At 31.8% G+C, this 15,307-nt stretch overlaps 1 protein-coding gene across 1 annotated transcript; it reads right to left on the bottom strand.

Annotated features, from left to right (window-relative positions):
• Window positions 1-465: 465 nt before the first annotated feature.
• On the bottom strand, window positions 466-1,524 carry LOC129218697 (protein adenylyltransferase Fic-like). The gene has a single exon (XM_054853018.1). It carries the CDS (start codon window positions 1,504-1,506, stop codon window positions 466-468), a length of 1,041 nt encoding a protein of 346 aa, XP_054708993.1. The 5' UTR covers window positions 1,507-1,524.
• Window positions 1,525-15,307: the final 13,783 nt, after the last annotated feature.

Here is a 15,307-nt window from a genome sequence, read left to right as displayed (position 1 = left end):
TAGAAAGGAGGACGAAATAGCAACCTTGCTTAAAAGGCATGTAAATTTGTTTTCCAAAGTTTAGCATGTATTTACTGAAATATACACATTTGTGTGGTATACTGTTCGGACATAAAGCTTTCAATGATTAAATTTGTGCAGAAAAAGTTTTTCTCATACAATTTTGATGGACTTTTGATCTTTGTGCCAAGTGTCATCCAGTATGTTCAAACAGTTAGTGTGAATGTAGAACAGAGAACAATTGTCAGTATCACGGTTTCAAACTCTTGCTACAAAAAGTATGACGTATCTAAGTTGGTATATTTTTTTTCTTAAAAAAAAAAATCAAATTATGCGTCTAATAGTTTTGTAAAAAGAATATATCCTGAAAATTTTAGTAAAATCAAATCTGTCATTTACCTGAACCTGCCTAATCTTTAAAAAAATTGGTTCTTTAACAAATTTCCACTAAAATGGAATTCATAATCATAATGGAATAATATCATTTTTCTCTTTAAATCTCGATTCTAAAGCTTTAAGACATTCTGTGCCATATTCATTAGCATATAAAAATACATCTAATGTACATTCTGTACAATGGGCAATAAAACGTAGAAAGGGTCTAATATCACCTTCATTAGCTAATTGTAAATATTTATAATAACGTGCTCTGTCTTGTTTCCGAATTATAACTGGTGGATACCCAGCTCTCATTAATATTAAATTCATTAGTAATCTTGCAGTTCTTCCATTACCATCTACAAATGGATGAATATATACAAGTTTGTAATGTGCTAATGCAGCTTGATTCACAGGGTGCAACTGTAAAATGGTTTCAGACTGCAACCAATTCACAAATTCTTCCATTAAATCAGCAACATCAGATGCTAAAGGTGGTACGTGCTCACCCACAAAAACTTGGTTTTGTCGGAAAGTCCCAGCTCCTAAAGGATCGACATTACCAAGAACTCTTTTATGTATTTCCAAAATGTCGACTACTGTTATCAATTCATCTTTGTTGACTAAAGTCTTATTTATATAACGTAAGGCTGACTCAAGTCCTAAAATTTCATTATGTTCCATTATGCTTTTGCCAGGAACTGCCATTCGAGTTTCAACTACAGATCGAGCTTCTGCAAGGGTCATGGTATTTCCTTCTATAGCAACGGTATGATATATGTGCTGAAAATATATTTCTTTTTTTATTCTTTTTAATGCAGGATCTTTATGATTCATTTTTATTAACTTAATTCTTTTTTTGTCAATTCTTTCTAATTCTTGTTCATCTAACTCCTTAACAACAGGCAATGTTCGTTTCCTATTAACTAGAGCACGAGAATGTTCAGGACTGACAGTAAGTGCTCTTACGTATAAATGATCTGCTTTTAAGACATCATTCTCTTTTTCCTCAAGAAATTCTCCATAATTATTCAAGACATCAGGGTGAAGAGGTTGTAATGCTAATGCATGCTGAAACAATTTTGTTGCTTTATCATATTTGTGCACATTTTTCATCTTTAAAGCCATTTGTACAGCAGTCAATGCTTCTTGCACTATATTTTAAAAAAAAGTATAAAATTAAAAATTTTGCTTCAATTGATGGGAAATAAATATATTTGCTGATCAATCAGTATCTCAGCTTCAAGTTTCAGAGAAGAAATAATTCTACAATAAATAATTCAAAGTCTACATATAGGCCGGTCATTTCAAAGTTTTCCAAGGGGGGGTAAAAGGTAAATAATCAATGGATTTTATAGGAAAAAAGCACCAAAATATGTTCAAAATGCATTAATATTAGATGTGTAAATACACATTCAGATTACATGAAAACACCGCCAGCTCAGTCATTCCAGCCGAGGGCTGCAGTTTTGTGCTGATTAGCACTCATCAGCCCAGCACAGGAAGTGACTGAGCTGGAGGTGGAAAACCTCTTAAGGAAGCCAATTTTCCATGTCCAGTGGCAAAAAGTTTTGTAGCTGTCTGCGACAAGCTTTTAGAACTTCATAATCTGTGTGTTTAGAACTGCAAATTTGCGCATAGTTTCAATTAAAAAAAATGAAAGAGTCTTCTTTTAAATAATTTTATTTTAAACATGGCAGGAGGTGACCCCCCCCCCCCCCCAGCCAGCCAAAGACTATGGTGCACCTCCCTAAATTCTATGAAGTACTCCTCTCTCAAGAATGAAACCCCACACCCAACTGAGACCAAAATCTTTCTCAAATTACCTCCCCCCCCCCTTCCCAAAAAGTTTCAACGGTGCAATCTGATGACCCCCTGGTCCTTGGTGGGCATGCTATAAATGTTTATTGAATAAAACTCTTTGAAACTCTTAAAAATCTCAGAATTTCGTTTAACTAAATTTTGTGATTTTAATAAAAATAATTTTTTTTATTTGTTTACCTCTTAACAAAGTGTACTGAACATCATTATCATAGCGGATGCAATTCTCAAAGTGCTCCAAAAGTATAAAAACAGATCATAAAGAAATAAGTTTAGAATTGCATTTTAGAGGCCTATGATAAACATATCATTAATATTTGTCGACACAGTTGAAGCAAAACTAAAATTAAACCATCTATTTTCAGCATTTAAATTTTTGACTCATAAACAAAAACGGAATTTTGTTTTAAAATCTTGAAAAGATGGCTTAAAAATTTTTTAAATTTATTTGCCTCCATAAAGTGAAGTTAGCTTAAAATTGCATTTTTCAAAATGAAGGCATTAAAAGATTAAAAGCGGTAAATAAAAAGGTTTATTAAAGTAAAATAATTTTAAAATCACCATTCAACAGGTCTGCATGATGAATATTATTAATAATCACGGACATATTCACCAAAAACTCGGAGTGGGGGAAAAAATTGGGATGAGTAAAGGTTTAACACCATACGCTAAATGGCAATAATTTTACAGCGGGTAACCCTGTTTGAAGCGATCAGATTTCAATTCAATTCCCTGATAAATGTTTTTTTTTTGTCTGTTTAAGTCCCATTAGCAGGGAGAAAAAGTCCCGACAATGCATTTTCTGAGAAGTTTAGGTACAGATGTGATATACCCCCCCCCCCCCATTTGGTGACATCCAATTTTTTACACAAAATTGAAATATTTTTCTCGCCAATGAGGCAATAACTTTTTAAGCATGGCATCGCTGGCTAAACTAACCTGTGTTTGGCAACCCGAAGGCAATCTTAGATCTGTTCCAACTTGTTTACTTGTTAGCAGTCCACATTTTAGTTTCTTGTTTTTTTGTGCAATATACCTTATAGGAAAGCTTATTTTGTGTTGGTTTAGATTCAGTAGTTGTGTTTTGATGAATAAATATTAGAAAATGCCGCTTAAACTTGACTGTTAATTAAGAGTAAAATCCAACTTGGGGTGTGTCTCGGTTAGGCGTATTGTTTCATATGTTGTGTTTCAGACTGAGTGTGAGGATTTATACAACAAAAACGTAAGTTTTTATTTTAAAATAAAATAAAAACTATTACTTCCAAAATTTTTTATGTTTTGACGAAATCTTGAGGGTTTCTTGTAGTTTTTAACTTTATATTTACTGCATGTAAATTTATTTTACAAAAAAAGTACCGTTATTTTATTCTAACAATAATTCTTATTGATGCCAAGAACTATTCAAGCATATTCTGTAAAGTTCCTCCTTTAGGTACTGAATTTCTGAAAATAAGTTGACTCTACGATTTTATAAAAATATGAAGGTGTTATTTTATGTAAAATATAGTAGATATTTTTACAAATAAATACAAATACAAATGTGACGACCAGCAACAGGCTCTGGGCCCAGCTAGGCTGGTCCTAGTCAATTAATTAGTCCCCAATGAAGATCAATGGCCCTCTTAAAGCTATCCACTCCCTTGCTCATTACCGCCTCTTCCGGTAAGCTATTCCAAGTGCCCACGACCCTGCTAAAGTAGTAGTTTTTCCTGATTTCCAAGTTAGCCTGAGATTTAAATAGCTTAAAACAATGACCCCTTGTCCTGCTTTCCCCGCAAAAATTTAATCCATTTACATCTTTCATTTTGATAAACTTAAATAACTGAATCATGTCCCCTCTGACTCTCCTTTGCTCCAGGCTATACATGTTAAGCCTACTAAGTCTGGTATCATAATCTAAATCTGAGAGTCCCCTTACTAATTTAGTTACCCTTCTTTGAACCCTTTCCAATACAAAAATATCTTTCTTCAGATAAGGCGACCAAAACTGAACAGCATACTCCAAATGAGGTCTTACTAAACTCCTATATAAAGGCAGAAGAACTTTCTTAGATTTGTTTGAAATAGATCTATTGATGAACCCAAGCATTTTGTTGGCTTTGTTACTAGCAATACTGCACTGTTGACTAAACTTGAAGTCCTGATTTATACAGACACCCAGATCCATTACATTTTCTGCCTGATTTATGACTGAACCCTGTAAACGATATCTCATACGCTTATTTCCATGACCTAAGTGTAGCACTTGACATTTCCCTACATTAACTGCCATACCCCATTTATCTGCCCACTTAGTAATATGATCTAAATCCTCTTGCAGCTGTTTTACTTGTTCTTCATTTTCGACAATCCCCATAACTTTTACATCGTCAGCGAAACAATTCATGCTTCCAGAAATATTTTCATTGATGTCATTCATAAATATAATAAACAAAAGAGGCCCTAAAACTGATCCCTGAGGAACCCCACTTAAAACATCACTCCAATTAGAATGATTTCCTCTCACAACTACTCTTTGCTTCCTACCAGTAAGCCAATTTCTAACCCAAAGTAAAGTTTTTCCTCCTATTCCAATGTCAGCTAACTTGCTGAGAAGAGCAACATGCGGTACCTTGTGAAAAGCTTTTTGAAAATCAATATAAACAACATCCACACATTTTTTGTTATCTAAAGCTGAGGTAACCTTGTCGTAGAAATGCAATAAATTAGTAGTACAAGTTTACTACTAATTTATTGCATTTCTACACAAATTCGTACAAGTTTTAGTAGGTATTTTGAAAGCATTTTTGAATAGCAAATTAATGTATGGTATTTTTGAATTGTTTATGTTTGGAATGTTCTGTCGAAACATTTTTACTTTTCATACATCAAAATTTGAATAACTAAGCCCTTTTTTTGGCTGAAATAGTTATATTTTGGGGATGTTTTCTGCTTTAAACATCGCATATTAAATCGCTTTGTTCTTTTTTAGTAGAGTATGAGAATTGTTTTTGTTTGACGAAATGCATGTTGGAAAATAGCTCTTATTTCTATTGATACATATTTCTTTGGTGAGCTTCGATAGTAATTTGTTAATTTAAGCATTTTAAATACCTACTAGTTATTTTTCTTTGTGTACAAAAACTTTCTAGTTTCTGGTATTTTTGAAGCAAATATTCACGATGTTTTTTGCGGTGTTTTTATATATATTGTCTTCTGAAGTGCTTTGAAAGCATCGCTAAGAACGATGTATGACATATGTCGTCATACATCGTTTTCTTGGCTCCAACAGGAAAAAGTTGCCAAGGGTGGGGTATATGACATTAGTTCCGAAGTTTATAACAACATCACTGCTAACAATCATGATAAAACAAACGAGCAAAATTATTCACTATGTTTGGCACAATAAGTTATTTATTGCTTGCATCACAGAAGTGTTCTTTTTTTATACACAGCAATATGCGTAATTTTGATTTCAGATTTGCTTTTCAGTAAACAATCTGAAAAAGATAAGTTTTGTTTTGTTTTATATGTGTGGCGAACACACTCACATGCGCAACATGACATAACTTGAATCTTTCCCTCCCTGCACAGCAGTTCATGCAAACAAATGTCCGAGAGTCGCGTACAGTCCCCCCCCCCCCTTTATTGCGAACAAGTTTGATTTTTTTTAGCACGGACAAAACTGTCTGCGATAAAGTTTCGTTGTCCCCGACAATGTAATGGCGTTTCTGCCGCTGGGTTTTCATGCATTTCTGCCTTAGCCTTGGCTATAGGGCGGTAACTTACTGAATACACATCCAAATTACCCAAATGATGGGCCTGTCTGCATACTTCTTAGAAAGATCAAAGTCATAATGCAGAAAAGAAGAAATTAACACGAATTATCTTCATTTTTGCATAATCCTTAATACTAATACATGTTAAAAAAATTTTACACAAATGAATCGTCTTTTCTTAAAAGTCATTTTTTTTCTTCCCAAAATGAGTTTGATATATTTTCATATTGTTTGAAGACACATTGATTTGTGTCAAAAGGGAATTTGTAACAGTACCAATTTCAATTGCACAAATAGCAATCAGAATTGCAGATTTTAAGGATTGCAAGGTAAACCCTTTTCATTGCAATATTACCTGGTTCAAAATTCATTTTTGCCTAACAATCTGTCTACGAAGAAACAAATCTTTGCATAAATAAAACACTAACTCCAAATTATTATGTCTGGGGTAAACTCAAAAAAAGAAAAATTCTCTATTTTTTTCAAATTTTCATCAAATTTTTTTAAAAAATTGATGAAAAATTCATTTTTTATTTGAAATTTACATTTTGGACCCAAAAATGGCTCTTTCTACAGAAAATTTTATTCTATCCTAAAGATCTTGATTAAATTGGAAGGAGTGGAGCCCATCTACGATAAAAAAGAAAGAGGTGATTAATTAATGAGGACAAAAGTTACAAGCATTTTAGGAAAGGGAAAATCATTTTTTTTTCTGAAATTTGCATCATTGCCATCTTGCTCAAATGTGGACAAATAAAATTTTTCAATTATTCTTAGTCTTTTCTGATAATGGAGAACATAAAATATTCCCCTTATCATTAATTTTTGTTATTTAACTGTCTGTTTATTTGTTTGCCCACCCTCAAGATAGTTGCTAAAAATTTTATTTCAAATTTATAATTGAAATTTTCTTTATCATCGCATAAGGGCAGTTCTCAAAAGGTGGGAGTAAACACAGACCTTAACTTTGAAGCTTCAACACCAAATAACTTTCATTTTAATTAACTCAAAAATTTTTGAGTTAAATTATAATACTGTATAGAGACAAGAATTGACATAAATTATAGAAAAAATGCTCTTCAAATGCCCTTAAAAAAATATTTTATTTGCTAAAAGGCACAATTTTGGACATACCAAAACATTAACTGAGCAAATGTACGATTAAAAAAATTTTTTTTAAAAATTATTTCCATACGTTTCAAAAAAAAAATTAAAGTATGAATCTTACACTGAATAATTTTTTGTTAATATTTTACACAAATAACAAAAGTAAAGACAGATTATTAACTTTGTAAACGATTTTAGAAAAAAGTAAGTTTGAAATTTGATGCATGTCCAAAAGTTACGATCTTTACAATGCTATTATTTGAGAACTAAGTATATAATGTTTTCGTTTTAAAGGTATTTATCGATCCTCAGAATAAATTTTTAATTGTTCAAAAGTGTTTTCATAAGCTTTTATGCAGTATCTTAGAAGAAAAGTAATTTTTCTTAAACATACATGCGAGATGTCCAAATGGCGTTACGATCTTGATGCCGATAATTCTGTCCGTTTAGTCATAATTTTTGATGATCCACTGTCTTCTAACCTCAATAAAAAAGGTTATTATAATGTTATCTTCTTTAATCTATTGGTATTTTGCATAATTAATACATTACACATTGAACAATACATAAATTACAGTGGAAACATGGCTGGTTATGATCGTAACCAAAGCCATTTTGCGCTAAAATTGCCAAGCAAACCTCCGTTGGCGACTAAACAGTATACGAAAAGTTAAAGGTTACCAGAGGGGAATTCCAGTTTGACAAATGTAGTTTTGAGTTTATTGTCAGCTGCACCAGTTTTGGAGACTTTATCACCTGCGCTAGCAATTTTTTTCCCCCACTTTTATTATTTTAGGATTTTTTTTTCTCTTTCTTTTGGAAACATAATTTAACGATCTCCAAACAGAAATACGAATTTCTTTTTTCAATATTTTTTTTAGACATCATTTTAATTCTTATGACATTAGAAAAAGTATTCATTATTAAAACTGATGTCACTTTTTACATTCTTTCTCAAAGCACATTTTGTTTATTTTTCCTTTAAAAATGTATAGGTCGTATTTATTTGTCTCCATTTTTATTCCTTATTTGTCCCAATAAATCAAACTACGAGTTTGTATAGTTATTTCCGCGAAGCTTTTTTTTACCTTTCATCAACGTCTTCAAAATCATTCCAAAACTTTATTATATGTAAAGAGCAGTATGTATAGCCAATCAAGTACTTCATTAATATCCTCTTTATTATTAAATTGCAAAATTCAAAAAATAGGAAATAAAATTTTCATTGGAAAAGTTAAAAATCAGATTAACAATTGTGAAAAATGGTGAAACTTACATTATGATGATGTCCAAAATGCGTTACCTACAGGACAACAATGTCCAAAATCTGTTACCTACAGACTGCTGATTTAATTACATTAATGCTGCAATTTTTACAAGTACCTGCTGTCTTTTCGTGTTCATATCTTATGTTCTAGGTATGCATACTATAGAATAAAAACAAAATTGATGTCAAATTTGAAAATTTTTGAAATTGCTCAAAGTTAACTTTTTTGTTCCCACCTTTTGAGAACTGCCCATAAAATCTAATTATCCTCAAAATTACTGTTTTAATGTTATTTGAATATAATCTAAGCGGATGTGAATTTTTTCTAACTAGTATCCTTTTTATTTAAAGATTTTATGTGCCCTTTTGTTGTCTTTTCAAAGCTTTGCATGGTTGAATGTTTATTTCGATGTTGTTAAACAAATAGAGAAAAACGTGTTTAGCAGCAATCTCGTGCATGAAAAGCAAAGTGAAAAATATTGTATGATCTCAAAAAGCAATATTGTTTTAAAACATAAATTAAAACTTCGTGAGAAGAGAACTAAAAAAGAATCATTTCATAAACATCATACATTTAATTTATCACCTGCGTATTGGGCAAAAATTCACTAGGGAAACACAGTTCAACCGCTTGTCTTTTAAATATTCAAAATGCTACTGTCCATTATGTGAGGCATATCGAGAAATTATGATCAACTAAAAAGCGGAAAGAATTTACCTGTTCCATGAGTGTCATCACTTTCTTTTTGAACTTTTGGATAATTTTTTAGTTTGAAGAATTCTTCAACTTCAGTGTCTTCTGCATCAATTTCAACATCGGGAATTTCAGGAAGGAAATTTAAAGTACTTATTGCTGGTTCTATATACTTCTGATATCTATTTTGAACATATGGCTTAATTTTAAAATTTTCATTTTTTTCTGGAGGTAAATCCTCGTTGGGTATTTGACTAGCCTGAACAGCTTCATCTATTTCTCGACAAGTAGCATATGTACAAGGATTTAAATACAAAACGCTAATAAATATAACCATGAATGCAAAGGCTACAGCTAAAGTCAAAGTGAAAATACAAGCTGTTTTGGTTGGTCTAGATGTACACAAAAAAGAAATAAAAACATGATAGCTTAATTCAGCCATTTCAATAGCTTTAGTAGTATTCCAATGAGATAGGTCCAGCATTTTATACATAAGGATCTTTCATCGGAGTGAACAAACAAAAAATCAAAACGAAACAGGAATCTTGAACAACATTTCAGCAGAGCAAGGTACTATGACTAGTTTCAACGTTTCACAGAGGAAATCGATCTTCAACAAAATAAATTGGGAACAGGATATCGAATTTTATTGAAAAAAATTGATGCAATCTACGACGTTATACATAAGAACTTTCCATTCAAAAAGTTGATGTGTACTTCCGAAACATTACAGTTACAGTTAAACAACATTGATTTTATTGTTATTTTATATCAAAGTGCGCGGTTAAAAGTCTCTCTAAATCCTTAAATTTCACCAGTTAAAGCGCATGCGTCTTGGCGCGTGCTTGGCGAAATAAAGAGCGATAAACATACAAATTGTCTTATTACTTAAACGACGTTATAGATCGCAATACTGCAAAACAGATACAGTCTAACGTATATCTGTTGTATTGCCAGTAAAAAGGCGGTATTTGAAAGTAAATAAATTAATTTATAAATAAAGTTAAAGTTCCTTCTTTTCTTTTGAAGATACTTTTAAACAATAAAAAAAGGTTAAACACAATTAAATTTCGAAATAAGTAAAATAATCAAAGCAGAAGCAAGTAAAAACAGAAATTTAGGTTCTTTTTGTTTCCAAATTTATTTTTTTCTTAAGTTTAGGAAAACCTTTTTTTTTTTTTTTTTTTGTAATATTTTCTCATTTCTCTTTTTGGGGATATTTTCGTATTATGATTTTCTGCTTTACCTTTTAAGAAATAGTAATAACTTCAGAAGCTCAGAAATAACGCAACAAAATGAAAAAAAAAAAAAAAAAACAACAATAAGGATTGGAAACACATGTTTTGGGCATCAAAAAGGTGCTTTTTTAATGAAAAAAATAAATGAGCTTATGCTACAAAAATTCTTAATAAAGTTTGAAATAACGTTTTACTTGATATATAAGCATCAATCTTTCAGGATTTTTCATTTTATATACTTTTATGAATTTGCTCCTTTGCTAAAAGTACATAAATAGGGATTATCCTTTAGACTGCAAATGTCAGCATTTTGTGGAGGCATATTCCCCTTTTTAACAATACGTCATTTTATAATAGCCAGTTGGATGACATTTTCTGAATTTCATCTTCATCTGTCCCCACTTTTTCAAAATTTTCCGAGCCGTCCTCCTAAGACGGCTGAAAGTTAGCTTCTTAAAATGTCCCAAAAATTCCTGATTTTAGCAAGGTCTGGTGACTTCGACAGAAACGCCAAGGTCCCATGCATTAGAGGTTTCAGGGCCAGGGATTTTTCAATCAGCCTCCTAGGCACCCAGTATTCTTGGAAGAAACTTATTACACACCTTACACAACACAAGCTGCCCTCAGGGTAGCTATTTACCTCTGAAGTTAAGTCAGTCTCAATTCGAGGTTCCCTAATTTTTGTTTGAGGATTTTTTTTTTTCTGAATTCTACACACATTGAAAGCAAATGCATTGGTGCTAAAAATGTTGTTCATAAAAGTTGTCCAGTATAATTCAGATTCATGCTTAAATTCCTCCTTCGCCCACTTACGGCCCCAGGCCAAATATTTTTTTGGTGCCCCCTATATTCAAACTTAATAACTTCAGCCATTGGCTGAAACAATTTTAGCCATAGACTAAAGAAATTTCAGCCATTTGGGGGCCCCTAAATATCCGGGTCACTAGGCCAGGGCCTAGTTGGCCTATTCAGTAATCAGGTCCTGAAAGTATACATGAATTTTCCACCCGGGGCAAGGGTCCCGGCTTGCTCCCTCCTAGAGCCCTAGATCCGGTGCTGCTAGGGCTTTCATACTTTCTTTGTAAAAATCAAGCTCTGGATACCAATTGTAAGGTAACTGCGCCAAATAACACATCACTCTTCTAAGGTTCATGGCCTAGTATCTCGCACATTTGTGATTTGATTGGCCCCATCAAATTTTGCATTCACCAGATGACTCATAAAAAGCAAGAAATATTACTTTCCTGAAAAAATTAAAGTTTAAATTGCTTTTTAACAGTTTTAACGAGGCAACTGGATGTAGTCTAAGTCAACTTTGGAGGGAAAAAAAATCAAAATGGGATTTTTTCTTTTTTTTTTTAAAATTGTCAGTTGAAAAACGTATGAAACTGAAACCATATTTAGGAAACTAAAAATCCTAATCGAAACTTCCATATTTACCTCAATGGGAAAGAGAAAGACAAATTGTCATATTTAAAGCACTGATACAGTAAGTCATTATTTTCTGTTCTTTTGTCACTTGTGCGCATATACTGCAATAGCACTTATTTTCACACTGCGTTAATTTTCGCGAACCCATCAAAATAACGCGAAAATAAGTGCTTTTCAATTATATATCCTTTTTGTCATTATGAGGTCAACCATGGCCTTTTCTAGATTAAAAAATCATAGGTATGCAACGAATTTTCTTTATTAATTATTCACTACAGTAAATTCCCGATAATCCGCGACCTTTCGGAAAAAAAAAAAATTTTTGGCGGTGATTAACTGAGTGCAGTTAAATGCACCCATCTTGAATATACAAGTACAAAATCTGTCTTTAGAAATTGCTATTTCTCTTACCCTTCGTTCCAATGACAAAAAATGACCATTTTACTTTTTATGGTACTAAAACAGTTGCAAACCAACTTTTAGTTCTACACCTTTTACGTGCGTAAACGAGTGACCAGACCATTCTTGAAAAAATCCTCTCCCTTCTCTTGTGCGTTTTTTGGTGTTTTCAACCTAGCCTGATCTGTTGAATTTATCTGCTTGCACGATTTGCTCGCGTATGTAGGTAATTCGATTGCAATAATGAGCGATGTTTTAAGCTTTTTAATGTACTTTTTGCATATAATATTATCGTATTAGCTATTGTTTAAATGTGAGCCAGTGATAATGATCCTTTCAGCTATAGTCTTATTAAGCTACTAAGCATTTGCGTTGTTTTTATTTAATATAACAGTTTATCCACGGCTATCGTGCCACTAAAATCTGCAGATAATAGAGAGTTTACTGTACATAAACCAGACCTTAAGAACAAGGAACAACTTTTTTTATACTAGTAAACTACAATGAACCAAGAAGAAACAAAACGCACTGTAAAACAAGATCAGGTAGTCTTGACGTGCTGCATGCGTATTATTGCCCGATGAAAACCAGCTACTTATTGACAACGCTTTATCATTTTCTGATAACGATAAAGTCACGATCTAGTGAAATTTTGTTATACTATATCAAAAATGGGAGACAAATCCTATAATTTGCACACCCACTTTATACAATATAACAATTCAGAAGGAAAAGTGACGACGCCCTTCATTTTAATGGAGCTATAATAATGGATTTTAGCACCACAATCGATGAAACGATTCTCTAAAAGATTTGGGAACTCTCCTTAGAAAGCAGAAAAGACGGTTACCATAGACTCCTTTTATCTAATTCTAAGTTGTATTTCAATTCCTATGAAATAATAGCAAAACAAACATTCTTATTAAGTCATATCTCCCTTAAACTTGTGAATCAATCAGCACTTTGGTTGAGGGGAAGCCCCCCCCCCCCCGTTCGTGCGAGCAATCTATGTGAAACAACTACTTCAGAAAGTTTCTTCTAAAAGTCAATTTGTTAAGATTTTAAAAATCTATTTTAATGTATGCAATAGATGTACGTGGAGGGAAAAACTCCTTGGGGCATGCTCTAAAGCTAAATACGATAATTATATTCTCAAATTAAGAATGGATTATTATATTAAAGATATGATAGTGGCCATATTCAAAGAAAAATATGCGCACACTTTGACATTTGTTGCCTTTCCTGCACTGATAAATTTAGTCACCATGTATCAGAAAGTGCACTCACTTCAACAAGAAAATACTGTTACTAATAATATTATCACCTACTAAATTTCTAAAAACACTTTTTCACTCCTGCTTTATCCTTTTTGGTTTTCTCCTTAAAAAAAAAATCATAATGCAGGTGTAGGTGATACATAAGAAGGTGCATGTAATTGATAACTGTTTCTTTTAGACCCTAGAATAAAGCAAGTGTTTCTATTTGCTATTAGGAAGGTGTAATTTATGACTTATAGTCGGTTAAAAAGAAAGTGTACAAATCAAAGTGTCCTAGTTTTTTTACTTTCATGAAAATGCAGGAAATAGTAAAGCAAACAAATGAAACTCAAAAGTGTTTGAGGTCTTGTACAATGTGTTTTGAATTTAAAAATTATTTTCCACTTTTACAGTCTAATGTTAAACATATTTTTCATTCATCATTTATTAATATTTCTCTACATATAATTCATTCGAATAGGATATACATTACCCAAAAAATAGCTTTAAAATAAACAGAAGATTTATGCATTCATATAACTGAAGAAAATTCTGTTATCAAGAATATATTTGTGTGTATTGTGCTTTTACCAAATGTTTCAGAAAATAGTACACTTTTAGCTTCAGATTTTATTTCAGCTAAAAATGCTTACACCATTGCTGCAAACATACAATACAATCTGTCTATAGTTTGGACAAACATAACCTGGCAGCATTGTGAAGGCAATGCAGATAATAATCACAGCATTATGATGCTGCAAGGTTAGGCTTGCTGAAACCATAGCATTCTAAACTAAAATAATACTAAACATCTCTTCACACAAAATTACTGAGAAAGCAATGCACAAAAGTAAACCAAGAGCATCTATATGAAACACAATTTACAATACCTGGGACCTGAGAAGGTTATAAGAATATTTAGGAAGCATTTGGGCATGATATTTACACACACACAACTTATATAACTTGTTTTAAGAAACAGCAAGAAGTATTACGTTGTTTAAATGGGGGAAAAAAAATACTTTTATAGCATAACATCATGCTTCATGCAAGAAATAAACAAGTATTTGAATAGTTCGATAACATTTTTAATGGAAAAATAATTAGTTAAATTAGCTGTATTTTTTAAACAAGTAAACAAAAGATGAATATTTACTAGAGTTTTAGACTTTACAACACAGACCATATTGCTATATTAAATGTAAATTTAAGTAAATGCAAATCAGGAAAAAAAAGAAACACATTTGGAGATACAAGGTACCCATTTTTCAATGCAAAAAGACATGAGCTGATTGAAAACATCTGACTAGATTTTGTCTAACTTTTTAAAGCAGGAAAAAAATCTTGCCAGAAATTTTTATATTTACAAGCTCACATCTTTTAGCACTGAAAAGGTAATGCAACAACATGCGATAGCAAATTTTTACACTTATAAATTTGTTGAATTTACATTACTTTTTAACACAAAGACCCTCTTTTAAAGTACCTATAATATTAAATGTTCAGAGGATGTGTAAATGAAGATTGAGTAAGTATATATGCATACAAAATAAGACTTGTTTTAACATTGTTTTAAACATTTAAGAATAAGAAGTAACTACATGATTAATACATATAGTCAAGAATTTTAAAGCAGTGAAATAAAGTAATAAATAAGAAAAATCATAACAGGCAAAACATGTAAAGTGCACACATCTTCTCATTTCATAAAGCCAGCGCATGTAGTAATTAGTGGCTTTTTTTTTTCAAAATATAGTAAGCAAATAGGTCAGCATTTGTAATACATCAACTGATATAAACAATAAGGGGATAAGCTAAATTACAAATAAGATTGAGTACCAGGTAATATATATTTAATGCAATTAGTTCCTGCATCAGTAAACACATAGCTCATTACGAAGAGCCATAATTTCTTTATACAAAAGCTTAATTTTTTTTCATAAACCTATATTCTT

The sequence above is a fragment of the Uloborus diversus genome, chromosome 3 (genome assembly GCF_026930045.1).
Source record: "Uloborus diversus isolate 005 chromosome 3, Udiv.v.3.1, whole genome shotgun sequence".
NCBI lineage: Eukaryota > Metazoa > Arthropoda > Arachnida > Araneae > Uloboridae > Uloborus > Uloborus diversus.
The sequence above is the reverse complement of the archived record's forward strand: the minus strand, read 5'-3'. Positions and strand labels throughout refer to the sequence as shown.

Coding starts and splice junctions, on each gene's coding strand:
- LOC129218697 (XM_054853018.1), bottom strand. CDS start 1,506: ATGGCTTTAAAGATGAAAAATGTGCACAAATATGATAAAGCAACAAAA.